The following is a 23,733-nucleotide window of genomic DNA, read 5'->3' as shown; positions in this document are numbered from 1 at the left end:
TAACTAGGAAGAAAGATCTAGCGATTTACTTCTGAAAATCAGCCAATGAAAACTCTGTAGGTCCACAACAGTTGATGTGTAGCCAATCTTGGGGGTGGCCCAGGACCCGGTAACATTTTTTTCCATTGGCAGTTAGTAGCCAAGAGCTTAACTGTTTACACTACCCAGGAGTTCCTATTATTTCGATAGGAACTGAACTACACTTTTAGATTGAGTCAAAGGTAACTAATATCCTTTTCTTCATTTTTTTAAATTCTTTTTCAGAGTTTTTATTGTTTTATCACACACGAATAAAACTTACAAATGATTTGTCTATTCACTGTCTTTCTAGCACAGCTTGGCATTGGGATTGGTGACTGTAATGGCTAGTTAGGCTGCTCTTTCCAAGATGGTTTAATGGTTCCTGGAGGAAACATTTTGAGCAATCTCAGCACAGTAAGATTTGTTGCACATCAGCAGCACTGCCAGCTCCTTGACATTGTGGACCAGAAACTTCCAGAAGCCACTGGGCAGAATTTGCTTCATTTTCTTGTTGTTTCCATAACCAATGTTGGGCATCAAGAACAGGCCTTTGAATCTCCTCCAGACCGTGTTGTCAATGCCTCTGGGTTTCTGCCAGTTATGCTTAATTTTTTTCTTTTTTTTTTTAACTGGGCTTTAGGTGAAAGTTTACAGAGCAAATTAGTTTCTCATTCAACAATTTATTCACAGATTGTTTTGTGACTTTGGTTGCAATCCTGACAATGTCAGTTGTGCCAGATGAACTTCTTGGTTCTCTTCTTGGCAATCTTGGGCTTCACAAGAGGTCTCAGGGTGGCCGTGATGCTGGGTAGGAGATGGCTGCCACCTCTGCAGGCAGCAATGAGGAAGAAAGGGCTAGTGTCTTTTCTACTACAGAATATTCTATCCAAATAAAAGATGTCTTTTCACATATTTAGCTCTTCTTTATTGATCTCCATGGAATTTTAAATTCTTATGCTTTTCTTATTAAATTCGTGCCTAGAATTTCAATTTTTTGTAATTGCGAATGAGATATTTTCTTCCGTTCTACTTTTTGACAGATAATCTTAAAGTAATTGGCTTTTATATCAAATTTGTGATTAGTTATCTTAATGACTTTTCTTATTGTTTGCAATAATTTTTATTTAAATGTTTTGTGTATTTTAGGTTTATAATTATATCCATTACAAGTTATTCTAAGTTTGCTTCCTTCTTATTTCTCATTCTGCTTGCTTGTCTGATTGCACTGGCTAGCATTTCCCAAACATATATCAAATAATAGCGGTGATTTTTCTATATTAACCAATACAATAAGGCAAGACAATAAAATAAAAGTAATAAAATTTGGAAAGGAAGAAGTAAAGTTGTCATTATGTACGTATGAGATGATAGTGTATGTAGAAAATCAAAAAGAATCTACAAATTATAAAAACAAATTAATTTTGCGAGGTCACTAAGTGAAAGGTTGATATCTGAAACAATCATATTTATGTATGCTAGAACCAAACAACTAGGAAATAGAATTAAAAAACAAAACCACTTATAATAGCACCAAAAATCCATAGTTAGGAATAAATCTAACAAAAGAAGTGCAAAATCTCTACCCTAAAAATAATAAAATATGTTTGGCACAATTAAAATAGACCTAAATAACTGGAAGAAATCCTATTTTTTATTGATTGGAAAACTCAGTATATTAAGATGTCACACCTTGCCAGGTTGATCTATAGATTCAACGCAATCCTACTCAAAATCTTACAAAGCTCTTTTGTAGAGATTGACAACAGGATTCTAAAATTTTTGTGAAATTCAGAGAATCTAGAATATCAAACCCCAAAACTTGTTGCCATCAAGTTGATTCTGACTCACAGCAACCCTACAGGACAGAGTAGAACTTCCCCATAGTTTTTCCAAAGCTGTAAATCTTTATGGGAGCAGACTGCCACACCTTTCTCCTGCAGGGTGGCTGTTGAGTTTGAACGACCAACTTTTGGTTAGCAACTGGGCACTTAACCACTGCACCACCAGGGCTCTTTGAACCTAGAATAGTCAAAGGAATTTTGAAGAAGAATAAATGTTTTAGGCTTACTATATATCAAGTCTCACTATAAAGTTACAATAATTAAAACGATCTGGTGTTAGCACAGTTGAGGTAAATATACTAATGGAAGAAAACAGAGAGTCTAGAACAGACCCACACATATATGGTTACCTGATTTACTACAAAGTCACTACTGTAACTGAGTAGTGAAGAAATTGTACTGAGTCGATTGGAAAGCCATATTAAAAAACTAGAGATGAACCGTAGTTCTAAATGTTAAAGTAGTACAACAAAGCTTCTACACAAAACCATAGAAGAATATCTTCAAGGCCTCAGCTAAAAAATGATTTCTTAAATAGAAAATCAACACAAACCATAAAAGAAAAGATTACTTGATTGGACTTAATTAAAATTAAGAACATCTGTTCATAAAAAACACCATTAAAAGAGTGAAACAACAAGCCACAGACCAAGAAATGATATTTGCAATACAAATCCTGAAAAAGTGTCTATGTCCAGAATATTTAAAGAACTTCCACAAATAAATAAGAGATAGTTGACCAATTTAAAAAATGGAAAGAAAAAAAAGCTCAAAGAGACATTTTACAAGAGAGGATATCCAAATGACTAAAGTTCAGCATTGTTGGTTATCGGGGAAATGCGAATTCAAACTCCAACGACATGCTCATTCACCCCCGTTAGAATGGCTGAAATGGATAAGACTGATACTGTCAGGTTTTGGTGAAATCGTGGAACAACTGGAACTTACGTTGCTAGTGTGAGTGTAATTTGGCATATCTGCTTTGGAAAATTGTTCTACAGTATTTTTATCTATTAATGTTAACTATAACTCAGCAATTCTACTTTTATGTGTATATCCAACAGAAAGAAATGATTGTGTTCACCAAAAGACATCTACAAAAATGTTTATAGCAGCTTTATTTGTAAAAGCCAAAAATTGGGAGCAACTCAAATGTCCTTTGGATAAATAAATCGTGGTGTATTTACACAATTAAATGAATGAAATACTGCTACATGCAATAACATGGATGAATATCATAGACATAATGTTAGACCCAAAAAACCCAGTCCTAAAAGAATACAAAGACACGTTTTGAAGTCCAAAATCAGGAAAAACTAGTGGTACAGTGGTTAAGAGCTTGGCTGCTAACCAAAAGGTCGGCACAGCCACTCCTTGGAAACTCTGTGGGGTCCTATAGGGTCGCTATAAGTCAGAATCTACTTGACTGCCTTGGGATGATGATAAAAAGACCTAGTGATCTAGTGGTTAAGTGCTCAGCTGATACCTGAAAGATCAGCGGATCGAACCCACCAACCAATCCACAGGAGAAAGGTGTGGCAGTCGGCTTAGGTAAAAGATTACAGACTTGAAAACCCTATGAGGTAGTTCTGTTCTCTCCAGTAGGGTCGCTATGAGTCAGAATTTACTAGAAGGGTCAGGTTTGGTTCTTTGATATGGTGATAAATGCAGAAAGAAGGCTTAGCACTGGAGAATTTGTCCACTGGTTAGGGGATCAAGAGCCTTTTGAGATGCTAAATGTTCTGTATCTTGATTTTGGCAATTTTATGTCTTACATATGTATTCCTATGTTGTAATTCATCAAGATGTACAACTATTACTTGTGCACTTCAATATAGGTAAGTTATGCACCATCAAAAAATTTTAAATACATTTTTCTTCTGGCAAACTTGTCAGCCTATCCGCAATATGTACATTCTGCTCCTCATCACAAACCTGTCTTTTAACCCCACTCTAAAAACAAAACCACCCAGTGCTGTCGAGTCGATTCCGACTCATAGCAACCCTAAAAACAAAACCACCCAGTGCTGTCGAGTCGATTCCGACTCATAGCAACCCTATAGGACAGAGTAGAACCGCCCCATAGAGTTTCCAGGGAGCACCTGGCGGATTAGAACTGCTGACCCTTTGGTTAGCAGCCGTAGCACTTAACCACTATGCCACCACTCTAGCCTGTTTAATTATAGCATTTTTCTGTATGCTAGCAAAGACAAGAGAAAGATGGGGACGGTGTGGAATCAGTGTGATTTTGTTATTTTGAATTCTTCAGTGACCTGCAAATTAGGGTTTCATTTTTAGATCCAGCAACAGCTTTTGAAGAACCCTGGATTTCTGCCTTCCCTTCCTTGTACTTTTGTTTCCCCCTATGAAAAATTGGGATGATTATAATTGGCCAGACCTCCAAGGTTTGTTATAAAGATTACTGAGATAGCATCTTAAAATTGTTCAGAAATGATGTTATACAAATACAGGAGAAGGTGTTATTATGCCTAATAATAAACATGGTTTCAAATGATAGCTTTCAGAGATCCATAATCGTAATGAGAGCATCACTTCTCTACCCCGGTTATGTTCCTATTTTACATGGCTGTAGATCTCCAAAGCAAGACGCTGACAATATAATATATATATAAAATATATATACATACGCATATACACCAACTCTTTGCCTTGACCCTTTGGAGTTATCTATCATACCCTGATTTAAACTCGTCCGTCTACATTTTCCCTTCTTGTCTACCTGGCGAACACCTCCTCATCTTTTAGAACTCATCTAAAGTTACCATTTCTCTAAGGTCTCATCTGAACTCCTTCTCCTCCCCCACCATAAAATAACCCACTCCTGCTTTTGCTGCTGCTTTCCAAAACCAGCGTACCCTTATACTGTAATGTGATGATGACTAATACTACTAATAATAGCCATGTTGATGTTGTTAGCTGCCGTAGAGCCAGCCTCTGACTCGTGGTGACCCCATGCACAACTCAAATGGGTGGTGGCTGCACATTAGGGGCCTTGGCCAGGAATCAAACCTGGTTTATCACATTGAAGGTAAGAACTCTACCATCGAACCACACACTTGGATATATATATATCTCCAAAAAAAACAGTTGCTGTTAAGTCGATTCCAGCTCATGATAACCCCGAGTGTTGCACAGTAGAACTTTGTTCCATAGGGTTTTTAAGGCTGTGACCTTTCATAAGTAGGCCACCAGGCTTTTCTTCTGAGGTGCCACTGGGTGGGTTCAAACTGCCAACCTTTTGATTGGTGGTTTAGTGCTTACCTGTTTGCACCACCTGGGAACTCTATATGATACCCATGTTGTTGTTGTATGCCGTTGAGTCCTTTCCAACTCTTAGTGACCCTATATGACAGGTTAAAACTGTCCCATAGGATTTCCTAGGCTATTGTCTTTACAGGAGCAGATTGCTAGGTCTTTTCTCCTGAGGAGTTATTGGTGGGTTCGAACAACCAACCTTTAGGTTAACAGCTGAGCTCTTAACCGTTGCACCACCAGGGCTCCTTTATGATACCCATAAAAAACCAAAAACCAAACCCGTTGCAGTTGAGTTGATTCTAACTCATAGGGACCCTATAGGACAGGGTAATACTGTCCCATAGGGTTTTCAAGGCTGTAAATCTTTATGGAAGCAGACTGCCACATCTTTCTCCCTTGGAGTGGCTAGTGGGTTAGAATCATTGACCTTTTGGTTAGCAGCCAAGTGCTTTAACCACTGTGCCACCAGGGCTCTGATTACACCCATAAAAAACATGTTGCCATCCAGTCGATTCTGACTCACAGCAACCCTATAGGAGGGAGTAGAACTGCCCCATGGGGTTTCCAAGTAGTGGCTGTTGGATTTGAACTGCCAACCTTTTGGTTAGCAGCCAAGCTTTTAACTACTGCACCACCATAGCTGCCCTTTGTTTAGTGTTTATATGTCCTGGGCACGGATATCAGTTCTTTATATAATAACACTGGTGCAGTGGTTAAGAGCTACAGCCACTAACCAAAAGGTCGGTGGTTTGAATCCACCAGCTGCTCCTTGGAAACTCTAATTGGGTCAGTTCTACTCTGTCCTGTATAGAGTCACTATGAGTTGAATTGACAGCAATGTTTTTTGTTTTTTTTTTTTTGGTTTTGGTATTCCCACAGCAATCTTATGAGGTATGTGCTGTGAAGGAATTGATGCATAACTAGTTTAAATGAATTTCATAAGGTCACACAGCAAGTGGTGAAGTCACACTTTCAACAAAGCCTGTTTAGCTATAGAATCCATTCTCTTAACTTCTCTGCTACATTACTGGTCACACTTTATTGTGTTCATTGGTTTCAATGAACATTCAACAGTTTTTTTCCTTTTTCTAGTTTTTTATTTCCTTAAGGGTAGAAATATTCTTTGATTTATCTAATATCTGTCATATAATAGGTACTCAATAAATGTTTGTTGAATGTGTGGATACCAACACAATCAAACCTACTACCACTGAGAGATTCCAACACAGTAGCCCCCATAAGACAGAGTAGAACTGCCCCGTAGGGTTTTTTTGAGGCTATAAATCTTTGCAGAAGTAGACTGCCACATCTTTTTCCCATGGAGTGACTGGTGGGTTTGAGCTGCTGACCTTTTGGTTAGCTGCCGAGTGCTTTACCCCCTGCACCACCACAACTCCTTAATATATGGATAGTTGACTGAATAAAGATAGGTGACCCTCTACTCTCAAACTCAAAAGGTGCCTGAAAGTTTGTGTTAGATCGTCTGAGGAATCTGCAATTCTAGGTAATTCTGGAACAAGATTCTTAGAAGAGTAAACATATACTGTTTGAAGTGAGCTTTCAGTGCCAGATTATTCAACGTTACCAATATGAATTTTTATTTGACTTTTTTTAAGCAAAGTTCACTTGCTTAGGTAGTCAAGGAGAAATCATACTACTTCATAGAAGGTGTTGTGAGATTAAATGAAATAATACATATAATGTATTTATAACAGTGCTGGTACAAAGAAAATCTTAAGAGATGTTACCATTACTGCTATGAGACTCACAGGCAGAAGAGTAATGGTTAAGTGCATAGAGTTTGGTGGTATACTGCTTGAATTCAAATCCCAGCAACTGTGCTTATTGGCTGGGTGACCTTGGGCAAGTTACTAATCCTCTCTAAGCCTAAATTTTCCCAGTGTGTAAAGCAGAAAAATAACTTTACAGGTATCTAGAGGCAATCTGGAAACACTCGTGGTGGAGTGGATAAGAGTTTGACTGCAAACTAAAAGGTCAGCAGCTCAAACCCACCATCTGCTCCTTGGAAACCCTATGGGGGCAGTACTACTTTCTTATAGGGTTGCTGTAAGTTGAAATCATTCAACAGCAGCAGGTTTTTTGGTTTGGATAAGAAAATAATAAATTTTTGTGTTATAATGATCACATTTTGGAAGCTGTGTGCAGACTGGATTATCTGTAGTAAGAAACCAGAGGTTGTAGACCTGATAGGGAAGGTTTTCAATAGTCCAAGTGGGAGAGATCATGAGAGTCTGGACTGGCAGAGAGGTGGGGAAGATGGAGAGGGGAAGCTGGCTTATTACGAATAAAACAAAAAATCAAACTCATTGCTGTTGAGTTGATTCGACTCATAGCGATCCTATAGGATAGAGTAGAACTTCCCCATAGTGTTTCCAAGGAGCAGCTGGTGGATTTGAACTGCCGACCTTTTGGTTAGCAGCCAAGCTCTTAACCACTACACATTACGAGTAAGGGAGGTTGAATCTGGTCTGGATAATTGGTTAGATCTGTGGCTAAGCAATCAAGAATGGCCTTGAGATGTGTAACTTGGATGACTGGTTGGACAGTTGGGCCATGAACTGAAGTAAGAGAGAGAAGAGAGGAAGATATCTGGTTGATCTGAAGGTACAAGCAGAGAAGTCCAGGAAGCAGTTGGCTCTGAGTATCTGAGTCTCAAGTTCAAGCAAGAGATGAAAGCTGAAGATATAGCACAGATCCTATGAGAAGAGATGACGTAAAGGAGAGGATATTCAAGAATACTAATACTAAAGAAGTGAGAAGAGGAACTAAAGCTGATGAAAGAGAGAGAAGGGAATTTTTGAGAAATAGAAAGAGAACCAGGAGAGAGTAAAGTTACTGAAGCTAAGAAGATGGGGAGGGATTTTTCCAAAAGAGGAGTGTCAATAGCGTCAAATTTCAGAGAGATCAAATAGGATAAGCACCAAAGAAGTCACTGGTGATCTTTGCCAGAGCAGAGTGGGTCTGGAATCTAGCAGCACCTCAGGGAGGCAATGGAAAGTAAGGCGGTGATGGTGATTGAAGACAATAATAGCTAACCTTTGCTGAGTGCAAACCATGTGCTAAGATGGTACGTAGTTTTCACATATCAGCTTATTTAATCCTTATGGTCACCCAGAGGAGTATTAATATTATCATCCTCATTCTTTAGAAGAGGAAACTAAGGTAAAAAATCAGAGTGGTAAATTGCTAAAGATTACACAATCCCTAAAGGGCAGAAGCAGGAATCAAACCCAGGCAGTCTGACATCAGAGTACATGCCCTTAACTGTTGTGCTATACTGGAAAGCTCTTAAAGGTAGGTCTAGGAGCACAAGTAGAAGTGTGTGCCTCACATAACAGGTGGCACATTGCTTCCCTGGAAGTAAGGCAGCAGAAAATACAGCTCAGTGGGAGGCTGAGAGTATTTATACCTGATAGTTCTCCCTCCCTCCCTACCTCACCAGTGAAATAGAACATCTATTGAGGGTGAGAGCTAAAGAGGCAAAGTTCTGGAAGAGTTACCACAAGGCCTGGGATCCTACTAAAATTAAGTAAAAAGAGTTCTGAGTAAAGCACATTCCCTTGATCCCAATGGATTTGTGATCTACTGGAGTGGACACAACAAAGTATAGATGACACTTGAAAGATGGTCAGAGCTTCAGCAATCAGTCCTAGGGGCTGGCTAAGAGCGGAGTTCAGAGATGGAGAGTTGTCAGTGAGGATTCTGGAATTGAGGTGAGCATCTCATAGAGGCACAAAAGGATCCTGAAAAAGGCAAGATAGGAGGGTGGGGACTAAGGACACTGGACCTGTTTTCTCAGTAAATAACGGTATCTTTTTTAAGATTACTCTACTCCTCTTCCTCCTTCACCTCGTCTGCTGTTAATTGCCGTTGAGTCATTGCTGACTCATAGCCACCCATGTAGAATTGCCCCATAGGGTTTTCTTGGCTGTGATCTTTATGGAAGCAGACTGCCAGGTCTTTCTCTCTCGAAGCCACCGGGTGGGTTTGAACTGTCAACCTTTCGATTAGCAGCAGCGTCCTTAACCGTTGTGCCACCAGGGCTCCTCTTTACCTCTTCTAGTTCCTCCTTATCAAGTGTCCATCAAATGGCTGGCACTTTGCTAAACTCTTTATACGCTGACCATATCTAATCCTTACCACAGTCTTTGTGAAGATATCACATCTCCATTTTAGGTAACTCCCAGGTGAGGCTCGAGAGGTTAAGTTATGTGCTCGAGGTCGCAAAGCTGGTCCATGATTGAGCCAGAATTCCACTAAGGTGTGTTCGACCGTATATTCATGCTTTTTACACTGCATCCCATAATTTTGTAACAGCACCTGGCCTATAGGAGATGCCCAATAAATTAATAATGAATAATAAAAAAATTTACTAACGGACATATGTCCAACAACTTGTGGTGCTTTAAGGTTTCATCAAGATATTTAAAGTGAACAGAACCCAAGGTACTCTTGTGAAAGTGGTAGAAGAAGGAAAAAACTTACTTTTCAGCAAACGTTTATATTGTACTTACTATGATTCAGGCACTGTTTTAAACATTTTTTAAGCATTAATTTATTTAATCTTCTTAATGATAATATTTGAGAAGGATATCATTATTCCCATTTTATAGATGAAGGAACTGAGGCACAAAGCAATGAACTTAACTAGCCCAGGCACACAGCTACTAAGTGGCAAAGTGAGAGTTCAAATCCTAGGGAGCCAGAATCCAGAGACTGGCTCTAAACCGCTATGCAATGCTGTTCCTGTGAAGGTCAAATGGAGCTGGGGCATGGAGGAGAACCTTGTACGCCAAGTCAAGGAAGGAACTCCCTGTCAGATTTGAGGTTTCTTCCAAGCCTCTTATGCTGTGATTTTTTTTAGGACTTACCCCATCAGCTCACAGAGACTTTGACTCACCATGGCTGTTTTATTTAGATGATATTATAAACTTTCTGAGAGCAAAGGCCATATCCATCTTTTTTACATTTGAATTCCAGCACTCACAAAATATGATAAACACATAATATGGTAAACATGTAACAAATATTTATGAAATAAATGAAAGAAATCATCAACAAGTCTCTCAGCATTCAGGTATCAAATTTGTCAGGTATTGGGAAACTTTTATCACACATTGTTACATTATGATTAATAATATTTGTAGGGCAACTTGAACTCTTTGTCAAAGAAGATCTTCACTCAGATTTCGTATCAGGATAAAACAACAAAAGAAAACAAACAAAAAACATTTTAGCAATCAGTTTGCAAAATAGCTAAACCAAAACAAATTTTGTGCACTGAACGTCTTTTGTGAAAATGTATTCTTCAAAAATGTCCTCAACACATTCTGGAATTATGCTTAACAATTACTCTCATGAGTCATTGACTTGAAAATTGATATTCAACTTGGAAAAGCCATTAGCAGCAAATACCAGCAAAGAAAGAATTGCAAAGATTTAAGGCTTAACGGGAGGTAGTTTGATCTGAATGGGAGGAAGGTGCTGACGGAGAGAACAGAGTTGAATAAAGGGGTGGCTGAAAAACACTAAAACAATGCTTGTCTCTGAATTGGCAGGAAAAGAACTTCTGGATGAATGTCTTCTGAGGGCTCATGGGAAAAGCAGGAACAAGGTGCTTCAGCACCCCGAGGACTTGATTTCTACTCACTCCCACAGCCCTGCAGGTTTCACTGATGAATTCAAACGGCATTTAAAAAATAATAGTAGTAGAGTTGCCATCCAGTTGATTACAACTCATGGAGGCCCCAAGTGTGTCAGAGTAGAACTGTGCTCAACAGGGTTTTCAATGGCTGATTTTTTTGAAAGTAGACTGCCTTCTAAAAACCCCAAACCAAAACCATTGTAGCCAAGTCAATTCTGATTCATAGCAACCCTATAAAACAGAATTGCCCTATAGGGTTTCCAAGGAGCACCTGGTGGATTTGAACTATTGATCTTTTGGTTTGCAGCCGAACTCTTAACCACTACACCACCAGGGTTTCCAGATTGTCTCTAGATACCTATAAAATTTCTTAACTACCCTTGCAGGTTGACTGAGTTCAAAGAGGCAATTATGTAGTTATGTAGTTTTTGCTCTGTTTTGTGTGTGTGTGTGTGTGCGCCATCTGGTAACAGAGAACACCCTCCCTTATAACATGCTATATTGTTGAAGGTCCATTTCGTGTCAGGCACTGTGTTAGGCAGTTTTTACACTATTTTACGTAATACTCATAGCAACCTATGAGTTTGATATTATCATTCCCTATTTTTAGAAATGAGAAAAGTAAGTTTCAGAAAAGATAAGTAATTTCCCAAGTTTATTTATACGGCTGGTGAGACTTAGGGCTGGATGTCTGATGTGAATGTGGAACGTAAAAGAAAAGGCGATATGGAGTTTTGGAAGGAGGGTGGTGATGTATGAAAAGGGAGGGGACCATGGGGTATTATTAAACAATTTCATGTAAATAGTATTGGTCTTCTGAGCTGGATTGAGAGTAGCTCCTACCCAAGATTAGTATGTGAAAGGAGGGGCCAAATTTCCATATAAAATAAGACAAGGGCCCACAGAGAAAGAAGGGAGAGGCGGTTCTGTTTGAAAAAAAGAATAAGCATTTTTTAAAAGAAGCAGTGATTTTATATATATATATATAATTTAATACATATATATAAAAATCACTGTATGTATACATATATATGTATGTAGAGAGAAAGAGAGGTGTGACACTGAATAATAGAGTGTGAACCCACAGTGTCTGTTCACATCCACAGGCACTGACTATGAGAAAATACTAACAACCACGGAGCCACAGGGATGCCATTTATGGATAAAAGCTATTTTTGAGAACAAGAAGCCTCTGAGTGAGATTATTACTCTTGTTAGGTGCCTCTGAGAAGTAAATTAGGTGTTTAAGGAGGTATATTCAACTCTTTTAGATCTCTACATTGCGTTTATTGCAATGACAATAGTGATATGGTACCCTTGGCTTCCAAAGTGGGCTTTCTCAACTCCGGGCACTAAGTCCTCTTATGTGCAAAGTGCTGCAATGGGGCTGTGAGGGAGGCAAAGGCCCAGGTCACGCTCCTTGTTTATAAGGAATTCACAAGCAAGCTGGGGAGACAAAACACTGTATATGTACGTATACATATAATATGCACAAAATATAATCCAGTATATAGGAGTCCCTGGGAGGTGCTACCAGTTGAGCACTTGGCTATTAACTGAAAGGTTGGAGGTTCAAATCAACCCAGAGGCACCTCTGAAGAAAGGCCTGGTGATCTACTTCTGAAAAGTCACAGCTGCTGAAAACCCTACATTCAGTTCTACACTAACCCAGTCCCAGTGCCGTCGAGTCGATTCTGACTCATACGCACAGCTTTATTCTGAAACAAATGGAGTCGCCATGAGTCAGAATCAACTCAAAGGCAGACGGTTAACTGGTTTGCTATACATGCCAGGTGAAATACAGTCAGTAAATTCCATACAGGATTTGGGCAACAGAGCTGCAGTTAATCTACCTTTGTTTAGATATTCATTTATTAACACAGTCAGTCATTCATGCATTCACAAAATATACATTGTACATCATTACTACCTTTATATATGCAAAACAGGAGCCCTGGTGGTACAATGGTTAAGCACTGGGCTCCTAATGGAAAGATTGGTGGCTCAAATCCATTAGCAGCAGCTATGAGGGAGAAAAGACCTGGCAATCTGCTGCCATAAAGATTACAACCTAGGAAAACCATGGGGCAGTTCTACTCGGTTCTGTGGGGTCACTATGAGTCAGAATTGACTCAACGATACACAACAACAACAACAAATATGCAAAACACTTCTAATATAATAATAGACAAATCAGGATTCCCAATTTAAAGCCTGGTGAAATGGAGTTAGAATTATGAGTTTCTGTTGGCAGAGCTGGACTGCATCCTTGGATCGTCCCAGTCTCAGGAGCAAACTACCTGATGACCCCGAACAAGCATTTTCACTGGTGGCTGGAAATGGTTTTGGAACAGAGTTTTTCTGTTTCGAATTCACTGAGTGTCGTGGAGTTTAATCCTAGATGCTGACCTTGTTAGCATTGCTGTTGAATAGAGTTAACACACCCAGACTACCCCTTAAATATACTTCAAAAACTAATCATAACATGTTCAAATTTTAGACCTGAGAAAGAACTAAGCAATTATCAGTTTTACTAGTTTCTAACACAAGGTTGCTTATTTCCCTTTAGGATTCCTAAACATATGATAATAATAATCATATTTTGCATACAAACCATGACATAGACACTATTATTATCTCCTCTTTACAGATGAGAACTGGGTAACCACCTATGCGCACACAGTAAGGGGCAGAGGCAGGACTCAATCCCAGATGCAGCCAACTCAAACGTTTATGCTCTTTTCTGCTTGTCTGTGTTGTCCCCTTCAGAAGTCCTAGTGGCGCAATGGTTAGCCGCTTGGCTGTTAACCAAAAGATCAGTGGTTCAAATGAACCAGCAGCTCCATGGGAAAAAAGACCTGGAAGAAAGACCTGGGATCCATGGGAGAAAAGATCTCCTCCCATAAAGCTTAAAAAAAAAAAAAAAAAACCCACTGCTGTCGAGTCGATTCTGACTCTTAGCGCAGCCTAAGAAACCCTATGGGGCAGCTCTACTGTGTCCTATCGGGTTGCTATGAGTTGGAATTGACTTGACAGCATGGGAACAATGACAATGCTTTGTCCCCTTCAGAAATACAGATCCAATGAAATGGGATCACCTTGGTGGGGAACCAGTAATTTATTTCATGCCTCTCATTTCCAGATGAGGAAACTGGAACCGAACAAGTTAGGTCGGTCACTCTGCAATGATGTGTTTGGGAGCAGAGGGGTGTGCTGTAGAAGTTGATAGAAAAATGAGTTGAGGAATTCATTGATTTTAAATAAATAAATCCATTCAACTAAACAAGATATTCCTTGTGGAGCCAGTTTAAGCCTGAAGTGTATGGAGCACCAGAGAAATGTACCATCAAATGGAGAGTAAATCTTGATTTTGAATCCTATCAACAATCTTCCACTAAAAAATACCTTGGTCTTAAAAAGAAATTCTTACCCAAAGGCATCACTATTATTCAAATGTGTGGAAGTCAGAAGCTTGCTGAGATGAGACCACAGAATGAAGAGTTAACTAGCTGCAGAAGTGAGAAGGGCATATTACTTCTCTTTGTGATGCCCTGGAACCTACTTCCAATAAGGGAAAAAAAAAAAAAAGATGTCAGCTTCTGAAAAGATAAAGAAGAGCTAAGGCAATTACTCTGAAAGTTTATCTTTTTCTGGGTTCCAGTCAAACACTTTTGACCACTACTGTTGGCAGCAGTTCTATTTCTTCCCATCTGACAGTACCTGCTGTTCTCAAAAGTAAAGGTAATCAATCACTACTCATTACCTGGACTCCTTCAGGACAAGACCAAGTGCCTTGGCATCTTGGTATCCTCAGGTGCTTAGAAAAGAAAACCTGGAGAATGTTAAGGGCATAGTTTGTGACTGTTGGATAAAGCGTTGAATGAAAGAATGAGTAAATAGCAATTTAGCAACTATATCTCCAGAGGGGAAACCCTGGTGGTGTAGTGGTTAAGTGCTACAGCTGCTAACCAAAAAGTGGGCAGTTCAAATCCACCAGGCGCTCCTTAGAAACTCTATGGGGCAGTTCTACTCTGTCCTGTAGGGTCACTATGAGTTGGAATCAACTTGACTGCAATGGGTTTGGGTTTTTTTTCTTTTTAATTGCCAGAGGCTCCTTGAAAGAAAGGCCTGGCGATCTACTTCCAAAAAATCAGCCACTGAAAACCCTATAGAGCACAGTTTTACTCTGATACCACGGCATTTCCAGGTGTCAGAATCGATTTGACAGCAACTGTTTTTACATCCACAGAACTGTTAAGAACTTTGAGATGCCAAGGAGATGGGAGTTTTATATACATACAGTTTGGTACCTGTCCTTAAGAAGTGTCTAGTCTAGATGGGGACTAGAAATGAGCACCTCTATGAAGTGTACTCTGCGTGGGAGCTACTATAAGGGCACTAAAGTTCAGGAACAGAGTAGAGGAGGATGCAGCAGATCTGGGGTATTCCCTTGGCCTCAAAGAATGAGGAGGATTTGGATGGATGGGGGAGATGAAGGTGTCAAGTCTGTAAGAAGTGGTGGTGATGAAAACTGTGTGTTGGGGTGGGGGCGTGGTTACCAAACTAAGGGTCCATTGGGCAACAGGAGAACTTAGTTGCATTGGCTAACCGGCCAGTTTATGAAGACAGCAAAACCAGGCCGAGACATTTAGACTATCATGGTAGGGCAGGAATTCTCTTCAGAGCCACAACCCCCTCCCTTTTCCCTGGAAGTTAAAAAAAAAAAAAAAAAATTTTTTTTTTTTTTGGGAAGTTAAGTACAGCTATAAATGTATCCTCCCAAAGAGACAACAAACATTGCAACTTAATATGTGTACCATTTAAATCAAATAAGGTCTTTTTAAGGCTTTTGAAATGCAAACTGTGGGTTTGCTTTCATATTCACTTATTCATTCCACAACGGTTTATGGAGGGCCTACTTGAGCTAGAACTTTGTTAGCACCAGGGGGGCACAAAGATGAATAAAACTCGATCCCTATCCCCCAGGAGCTTACAGCTTAGTGGCTGAGACAAACGTGTACACACAAGTTCTTACAATAGGAGGTAAAAATGTAAACACAGGATTGTATGGGCTTAGTTCCCGGAGATACTACACGGAGGTGGAGTGGAAAATTAGCAAGGTTTTTCAGATGAGTTGATTTTGGGACCAGGTTTAAAACTCTGATGGAGTAGAACACGTTTTCTTTAAGGCAATAAAAGGGTCCAGACTCTGGAAGCCCAGCCGGGTGGGGGAGAACGTGAACAGTGGTCCAATTTGGCTGGAGCGCAGGATTCCTCAAGGGGCGCAGTGGGGCGCTTAGCTGGGTATAAGCCCAATAACCGAGGCTGGGGCTCGACTGAAGGGCGCCTAGCTGAGACTTTATTCCGCATTTCTGCGCTTTGACTTAAACATCTATTAGGTCGCTTTTTAAATTCTCCGTTTTCCTAAAGAGAGTTCTAGCATTTGGGGGTGGGGGATGGGGACCGTTTTCTAAACTCACTGCGTAAGTTAAAGGTCTGAGAAGCTGTCCACTGTCGATTTAAATCTCGCACTTCGGGAACTAGAAAAAAAAGTGTGAGAGAAGGGTGGGGGAACCCACTTGCCAACAACAATCCCCAAACGGTATCAGCTCCTGACGGGACAGGCTGCCTGCCAGACCCAGGAACGGGGCGCCCACGCCGGCAGCCCCTTGGAGCCCCGAACTGGCGGGCTAGGGGGAGAGGAAGAGAGGGAGGTAGGAAGGGAGGGAGGGTGGAAGCGCGAGAGGGAGGGAGGAAGAAAGGGAGGGAGGTGGCGTCATGTGATCCGCTTCCCTGCTCCTTTAAGCGTCCACAGGCGGCGGAGCGGCCACAATCACAGCTCCGGGCACTGGGGGAGCCCGAGCCGGCTGCGCTGGGGGAATCCGTGCGGGCGCCTTCCGTCCCGGCCCGGTCTTCGCTCCGCTCGCGCACCCCTTAAGTTTTGCAGCGCCCAAAAAGGAGGCGAGGGAGGAGGGAGCGTGAGAGGGGAGGGAGCAAAAAGCACACCCTGAAACATTGATTTTCCGGAGGAAAAAAAGGGGGGGGCGCAAAAATGGCTGGGGCAATTATAGAAAACATGAGCACCAAGAAGCTGTGCATTGTTGGTGGGATTCTGCTGGTGTTCCAGACCATCGCCTTTCTGGTGGGAGGCTTGATTGGTAAGTGGTAGAGCTGCAAACTTTTCCCCTGTTCTCTCTTCTCGGGCCCCTTCCCTCTGCCTCTTGGGCTACTTGTTACAGTATCACTGCCTTGCTTCTATGATCTAATTAGTCCGGCTATTGTGCTTAAGAAAGCAGAGCTCCATGGGGCTCCGTGGGGCACAATCCAGTCTAGTGGCTAAGAGAAAAGGAGGGGAAAAAGTTTTGGCCTAGTTTCAGTATCCACTTGAAAGGAAGGAGGGGGGTAGTGGGGGTGGGAATCTTAAGCATGGCGACGGATCGCGCAAGGAAGCGCTTGGTTACAAAGTTGTTTGCTCGCCCCCCCCCCAGACCCCGTGCATTTTTCCCGCGTCCCCCTTTTCCTCTTCCTTTCCTTCCAATCAACTCCCGGGGGGCAGCGTAATCGACTTTATTAGGAACAACAGAAGAGTCGAGGAGCTGCGCTCGGCATAAATCCGGAGCCGTTTCAGGGTTGCGGTTGTTGCATGTCTAACGTTGCATTTGGTCGTCTCGCCTGGGGGGTGGGGTGGGGCCTTGCAGTTTGGGTCGCGACCCTTGTGCCCTCGTATTCTTAGCCCGTCTCCCCATCCCCTCCGTGGTCGCCGACAGGTCTGAGCCATGGATCGGGGGGCGGGATGGGCTGGGGTGGAGTGGAAGAAAGTCCTTGGCTGGCGCCGCGGGAAGTTGGAGAGATCGGAGGAGAAAAGCGTACCCTAAAGGTGTTGCTTTTGGCCCCCTGCCGTCTCGCGGATATCCCCTCCCCCACTTCTTAGAGCCCCCGGAGCTGGTGAGTGGAGTCCCTGGTCCTTCCTTGGCTCCCAGGAGAGTTCCGCCCCCGTAGGCCCCCCGCAGGTGACAGCTCCCTACTCTTGGCGACGGCGCCTGCCCAAGGGCGTCCTGCCCCTGCGTGCAACGCCCGGACCCCTCGGAGCCAAACAGGCTTCCGGGTGAAGATGGTTCGATGGACTTTCCATTCGGAAAAACTCACTGCTTTCTTCGTAACTCATCTCCATCTCCATTCATCCACCCCGGCTCTCCACACTAGCGCCGTCCCCGCATTCCCCCACCCCCCCCCCCCGGCCGCGCGCCCAAGATTTAGGACATCCCGGCACAAACTTCACCGCAAACTTCGCAGCGGGCGCGGGTGGGAGGTTCAGTATCCTTACTTCACGGCTTTGCTAAAGTTTAAGGAATGGAAAGAGTCCACCGAGGGGCCTTCTCCGGGTATTCCTTGTGAGAGCTCGCGCGGCTTGGACTGCAGGGGACCGGCGGGGGGGTGGTGGTGGCGGGCGGCGTGGCCGCGGGAGCTGCGCAGACTTGGGCATCTCAAGTCTTGTGAGTGGTGTTTTGTCTCCAGACTTAAGTATGATGGGCACAGATTAAAGGGAGTCTGGTACTGCAATCACTGCAACATCCAAGCTAATTGTTTTAAACAAAGGAGACTGGGAGAAGCAGCCTCACGGAGGAGAGAAATTTCAGGAAATGGTGCCTTTTTCTCTGTGTACGTATGTATCCACGAAGCAGAAAGGGGCTGAGAGTTTTCCAAGCTTGTGTCCTCAATTTGAGCCAAACAGCGTGGTCTTTTTATTTCCGGAGCCTTCATCCTCAAAACACTCTCTCTCTCTCTCACACACACACAACACACCCCCCCCCCCACACACACACGTGCACACACACAAACGCACTGATTTTGTCCTTCGTGCTGCTAGCTCCTGTTTGGCTACGTGCTATCTCCATGTTTCCCTATATTGGATTTTTCCGAGGCTCTTAATACCTCCTCTCGCTGGGAGTTGAAGGCAGCCTTCTCTGTGCCCTCACAGTGATTATGCAGCGGTCACAATTACACCTCTCGTCTCCCTTGATGAGCAGTTGCAGTTAGATGCCATTGGATCTTGTGTGATTTCAGTGGCAGACCATAATTAAAATTTCTTGCACCTTGTGCTTTCAGAATTAAATTGGCCGATTATCCCTGTCTGACCTTCATCCTCTTTGAGGTTTTTGCACAAGCCCTGAACCATTATACATAGTTGCCTGGTGTTTGTTGGTGTGTGTTTCTTTTTCTAAAGCTGATCTAACCATGAAGAGCCCATTATCCAGTGTTGCAGACTTCCTAGGACACTTCTGGAACTAGTATAATTTCTGTAATCCTAGTTCTGTGGAGAAGGTCCGAGGGCACCTGTGAATGGCTGTTGGACATTAGAGTTGCCCTAGGGTCAGCACAGTTGTTTGTTCAAATGGGAGTTCTATCTGGAGTCAGTGGTGCCAGGAGTTGTGTTTGCAGAGAACTTGATTAGTGACCATGGTTACTTGACAACTACCTCAAAAAGTCAGTGACAGGTCCTAACTGTAACTGTTGTGTGTGCTGTTAATTCTGACTTGTAGTGACCCCATGTGACAGAGTAGAACCGCCGCATAAGGTTTTCTTGGCTGCAGTCTTTACAGAAGCAGCTCACCATGTCTTTTCTCCCAGAGAGCATGGCTAGGTGGGTTTGAACTGCCAGCCTTTTGGCTAGTGGCCCAGTGCTTAACCATTAGGCCATCAGGGCTCCTTAACTATAACTAAATAAACCAACTTCTTTAGTTCCAGTATTTCGTGAAAAAGAAAAATATTTATGTAACATTTTTTGGGGTAATTAGAAACTGCTTAGCCTTCCCTCTGTCCTTAATTGCAGAGGCTGTGTTCCCAGTTCTAGTCTGAAGACTGAACAGATTATATCCAGTCCATGTCACTTTGAACAGTGACTTTACCTTCATCTTTTCCGTTTAGAGAGTAGCTTTTTTGTTCTCTATAACAAATCTAGGAATTTGGGTATGCTACCTAGGGAAGAAAACTGAACAAAAGGTAAGTGAGATGTTTTCCCACCAAATATCCCTAGTACACAAATTTCCCTGGAAAGCAGATGAAACTGAGCAAAGAATAGAGCCTCAACAAAAGGGGCAAGTAGAATCAGTAAGTAGTTGAAGGACCAGTTTGTAGGTTAGAAAGTCAAAGTAAAGTTCATAAGCCACCTTATCCACTCTACTCACTGAGAAGAGAACTCTTCCATTGCTCGAGTCCCCAGCTACTTCAGAAGTCTGGTGTCAGTGGGTGTGGATTGTCTCTCTAGTCACATTTGCAGTAGGCCAAGTGAGGACGTGAAATCTTTACTTCAAACTGATGAGAAAATGCTTCTTTGTCGTTACTGTTGTTCCTCGTAAAGGTAAACATGACAGTTTGGGAAGGGCAGGATCTAAATGGTAAAGCTTCTGATTGTAAGGGTCTGAGTACTACACACACACACACACACACGCGGAATAAAAACAAACAACAACAACTCCCAAACAGTAATGACAAACCATGTGCCGTCCAGGCAAGTCAGTTAACCTAACAGGCTTCAATCTCGTTGGTAGATTAATGAGTTTTAGGTGCCTTTAATTCTAAAGGAGTCGGTGCCACAGTAGTTAAGACCTTGGCTGCTAACCAAAAGGTTGGCAGTTCGAACCAACCAGCTGCTCCTTGGAAATCCTGTGGGGCAGTTCTGTTCTGTCCTGTAGGGTTGCTATGAGTCAGAATTGACTCAATGGCAATGAGTTTAGTTCTAAAATTTTTTTACTTTTTCAGTTTTACATGACATTTAGACTGGTGTTTAGTTACAGCCTTCTGGAATTGATGGAGATTCAAACATTAGATATAAAGCAAATAGGAGCAACTGGGTTTTGGCGTATCCAAGTTAAATACTCTTATGCCAGTAGTCTTCTTATGAAGGTTTTTTTTCTTTCTCCTTATGCCCAGCATCTATATTCTGCTAAACCTTTAATGGGGTTTTGCACAAAACTCTGGAAGGCATTATCTTACACGGTAGAATTTGGGATATTTAAAAATTCACTGAATTATATAAGCCATGCTTTTGTAAAAACATCGAGTGCTTATAAAATCATGCATCTGATTGTTTTCTTATGTATTTATTGAGAAAGCCTTTTAAGTAGCTAACTTTTTTAGTATTTATAATGCGCTTAAACATTTAAGAACCCCTGAAAGAAAATAAAGTATTTTTAAAGATGTAGCTTAATCTTTATCCTCCTTAAAAATAAGCCTGCAGAAAATTTTTAAAAAGGTCCTTTGATTTCACGTTTGGTCAGTTTAGTTCACGGAGAGGCAGCTGCAGGGGTAGTGGAGTGGGGAAGGGAAAGAGGCTATGTGCCTGAAACCAGAGTGCAGCCAACTAAAAATCATGAACTTGAATCCCTGGCCCATTATGTGCAATTTTCTCAGCCTCAAATTAGTGATGTCTGAGGGGGATATAATGGTTGAGAAAGCAGGTCACTGTTCCCACCTGCCCTAAGACTATTAGGGTATGAAGATCAGGACTGGATGAATAAAAAATTAGTGCATTGTTTTAAGAATACCCGTAAATGAGGATATTTCACAGCCAGACTCCAAATAAGTATCAATAAATCACCAATTTTTATTTCTTTAGGAATGGTTGCTGTTTCTTTCAAAAGCTCACTTATGTAGAGGCCTTTTTTTGTTTTTTAATGCTGAGCTGAGAAGCGTGTGTGTGTGTGTGTGTGTGTGTGTGTTATTTCTCAGTTTGTTTCCAGGATTTCTCTGCCTTCCATTGTATAATCCGTAGTATTGTTCTATTATTGCTGAAGGAGGAATTACTGCTGGCCTTGATTATAGTCCATTCGTGTGAATTTTTTTTTTTTTGCTTTTTTTTTTGTTATTTGTGGAATTGCAGAATTTTAAGAAATTAAGTTTATGTATAGTATATTAGAGTTTGCTTCCTAATATATTAGGTTTTAAGCTTATCGTAGTATTTATTTTATTTTGTAATTCTGCAGAGTTTGAGCATCTGGTGGGAACCTTAAAAAGCACTAATGAATTGGTCTTTGGATGATGTTAGCCCACATTGTTCTGTTATTTAATTCTGCTTTTTACTTTGTGAAATTTCATATTTCGCTCAAGCCATGTCATTTTTTCTCTTTGTTAACCACCACTAATGTGGTTTGTACAAGTACCATGCAACCTCGCAAATTCTTGTAAAGTTTTGGCAAATGTTTGTACTAATTGAAATCGTATTATTTAACTTAAACAAACAAACAAACAAAACTTAACTATCTACTTGGTTATTGCAACAAAATTGAGTTTGTGGTAACAATCTGTAATCATTTTTTTTTACATGGTTTATCTGATTGTTCTTTCAGTAAGGCCTGTCTCCTTTGCTGTTGGAATTTTCCTTTTTTTCTCCATTATAAGTGAGGAACATTTCCTTCAAATGATAATATTATGTGTGGCTTTGTGAGGATTTTGAGACCCCCAACTCTAGACTCAAAAGTCTTCCCTAGCTAGTTGACATTTTACAATAAATTGGCCTTTAGAATTTTTCTTTAATCCGTATATGGGGAAAGATATTCTTACCCTATCTTCCTCATAAAGATGTTTCTATGGAGATTTTAGAACTCGTTGAGATTGTATGAAGGTCCTTAGTTTAGAGCTCAGTTGTGCTACTTGCCTAATATGCAGAATATTTATTCAAGCCCACTATGTGCCCAGAATAGGCCTGCAATGCTGACTGGGAGTTGGAAAAGAGGGGACTTGGAGCCTGGATAAACCAGGGGATCCATTTGTAGCAAAGAGCCCGTCTTAATCCAGGTTTTAACAGCAAAAGACTTACTATGATGAGGTTTTCTAGCATCAAGTTAATTGTCACTCGTTTGTTGGACATTGGAGGACATCTGAAATTAGAAGCTCTGCTAATTAAACCGTCAAATAATTATATTAATATATCATATCTTGAAATGGGTATATTAATAAAAGTAACAAATGTTTAACATGTTTTGAATATGTACTGTGTGCCAGACATTATCTAGTGTAATTCACAGAAAAGCCTTGCCAAATTGATACTGTTGTGCCCATTTTACACATAAGTAAACTGAGGTGTGGAAAGGTCTAGTAAAATTGCCCAAGATTACCTAGCTAGTAAGGATCAAAGCTGGGATCGAACTCTAGTGAATCCGATATCAGAGCCAGAATTCTCAACCACTAGCTGATCCTCCACCCACCTTCCCAAACCTTGACTTTTAGTCTGAATAAGAATGATTTGAATGCAGAAAGTCATAACAAAGTGTACCTTATTTTTGATTATCAAGTAACATATCAAAAGAAAAAAAAATATATACATATATAATGTACACCCTGGAGTCCAGCTGTAAATACCAAGGCAGTGCCTTGCCAAGGGTAAGGGAGGACACCTTTTAAGAAGTCTGCATATGCCAGTCTAACCTACTTCTTACAGGTTCCAACCAGTCCCCATAATTGTATGAATCATCTAATTGGCTGAGCAGCCGAGTTCATTAACTATAAAGTGTTTGAGACTCTGCTACTCCAAGGAAGATTACTCGATTTTCTTTTCTCAAGCGGGTGGTTTTAACATAATTACCTAGTTATATTAGACTGAACTTACTCTATCAAAGAAAGAGGGGAGAACAAGAGAACTGAGAGTGGAGAGGATTTTAGAGGTGACTGTCGGCTGCGGTGGTGGAGCAGTAGAGAGACGAACCTCTTACTGAAAGTTGAAAATTCTGTTCTCCAAAGCCTAATTTTTGTTTATATACACATCCATGCATAATAATGAGGGCCTTCCAAACCAAAGGCGCTGATGGACAGCCGCACTGACACTGTAAATAGAACATGTTATTCTTTGGAAAAAATGCTGATAAACTTCCTCGTTTGAAAGATTTGCAGCCCTCAATTTTAGTAGGGTTGTGAAGGCATGAAAGAATGGTTGTG

At 41.3% G+C, this 23,733-nt stretch overlaps 1 protein-coding gene and 1 pseudogene across 5 annotated transcripts in view; one reads left to right on the top strand and one right to left on the bottom strand.

Moving 5' to 3' along the window:
• Positions 1–312: 312 nt before the first annotated feature.
• LOC100676990 (large ribosomal subunit protein eL32-like) lies at positions 313–10,062 on the bottom strand (annotated as a pseudogene).
• A 6,569-nt stretch (positions 10,063–16,631) lies between these two features.
• The window catches only part of WLS (Wnt ligand secretion mediator), a 154,061-nt gene continuing 146,959 nt past the window's right edge, over positions 16,632–23,733 (top strand). For 2 of the 5 annotated variants that reach the window (XM_064282121.1, XM_064282120.1), the window contains exon 1: positions 16,632–16,961. In XM_064282121.1, the coding sequence (XP_064138191.1) occupies positions 16,856–16,961 (106 nt within the window). In that variant the 5' untranslated portion in view covers positions 16,632–16,855. The remainder of the gene's footprint in view (positions 16,962–23,733) is intronic. The other 3 variants (XM_064282122.1, XM_023549479.2, XM_003411239.4) reach the window with 2 other exon arrangements.

The sequence above is a fragment of the Loxodonta africana genome, chromosome 3 (assembly GCF_030014295.1).
Source record: "Loxodonta africana isolate mLoxAfr1 chromosome 3, mLoxAfr1.hap2, whole genome shotgun sequence".
In the NCBI taxonomy this organism is placed as follows: Eukaryota; Metazoa; Chordata; class Mammalia; order Proboscidea; family Elephantidae; genus Loxodonta; species Loxodonta africana.
Note: the sequence above shows the minus strand (reverse complement) of the source record. Positions and strands in the feature narration are given on the sequence as shown.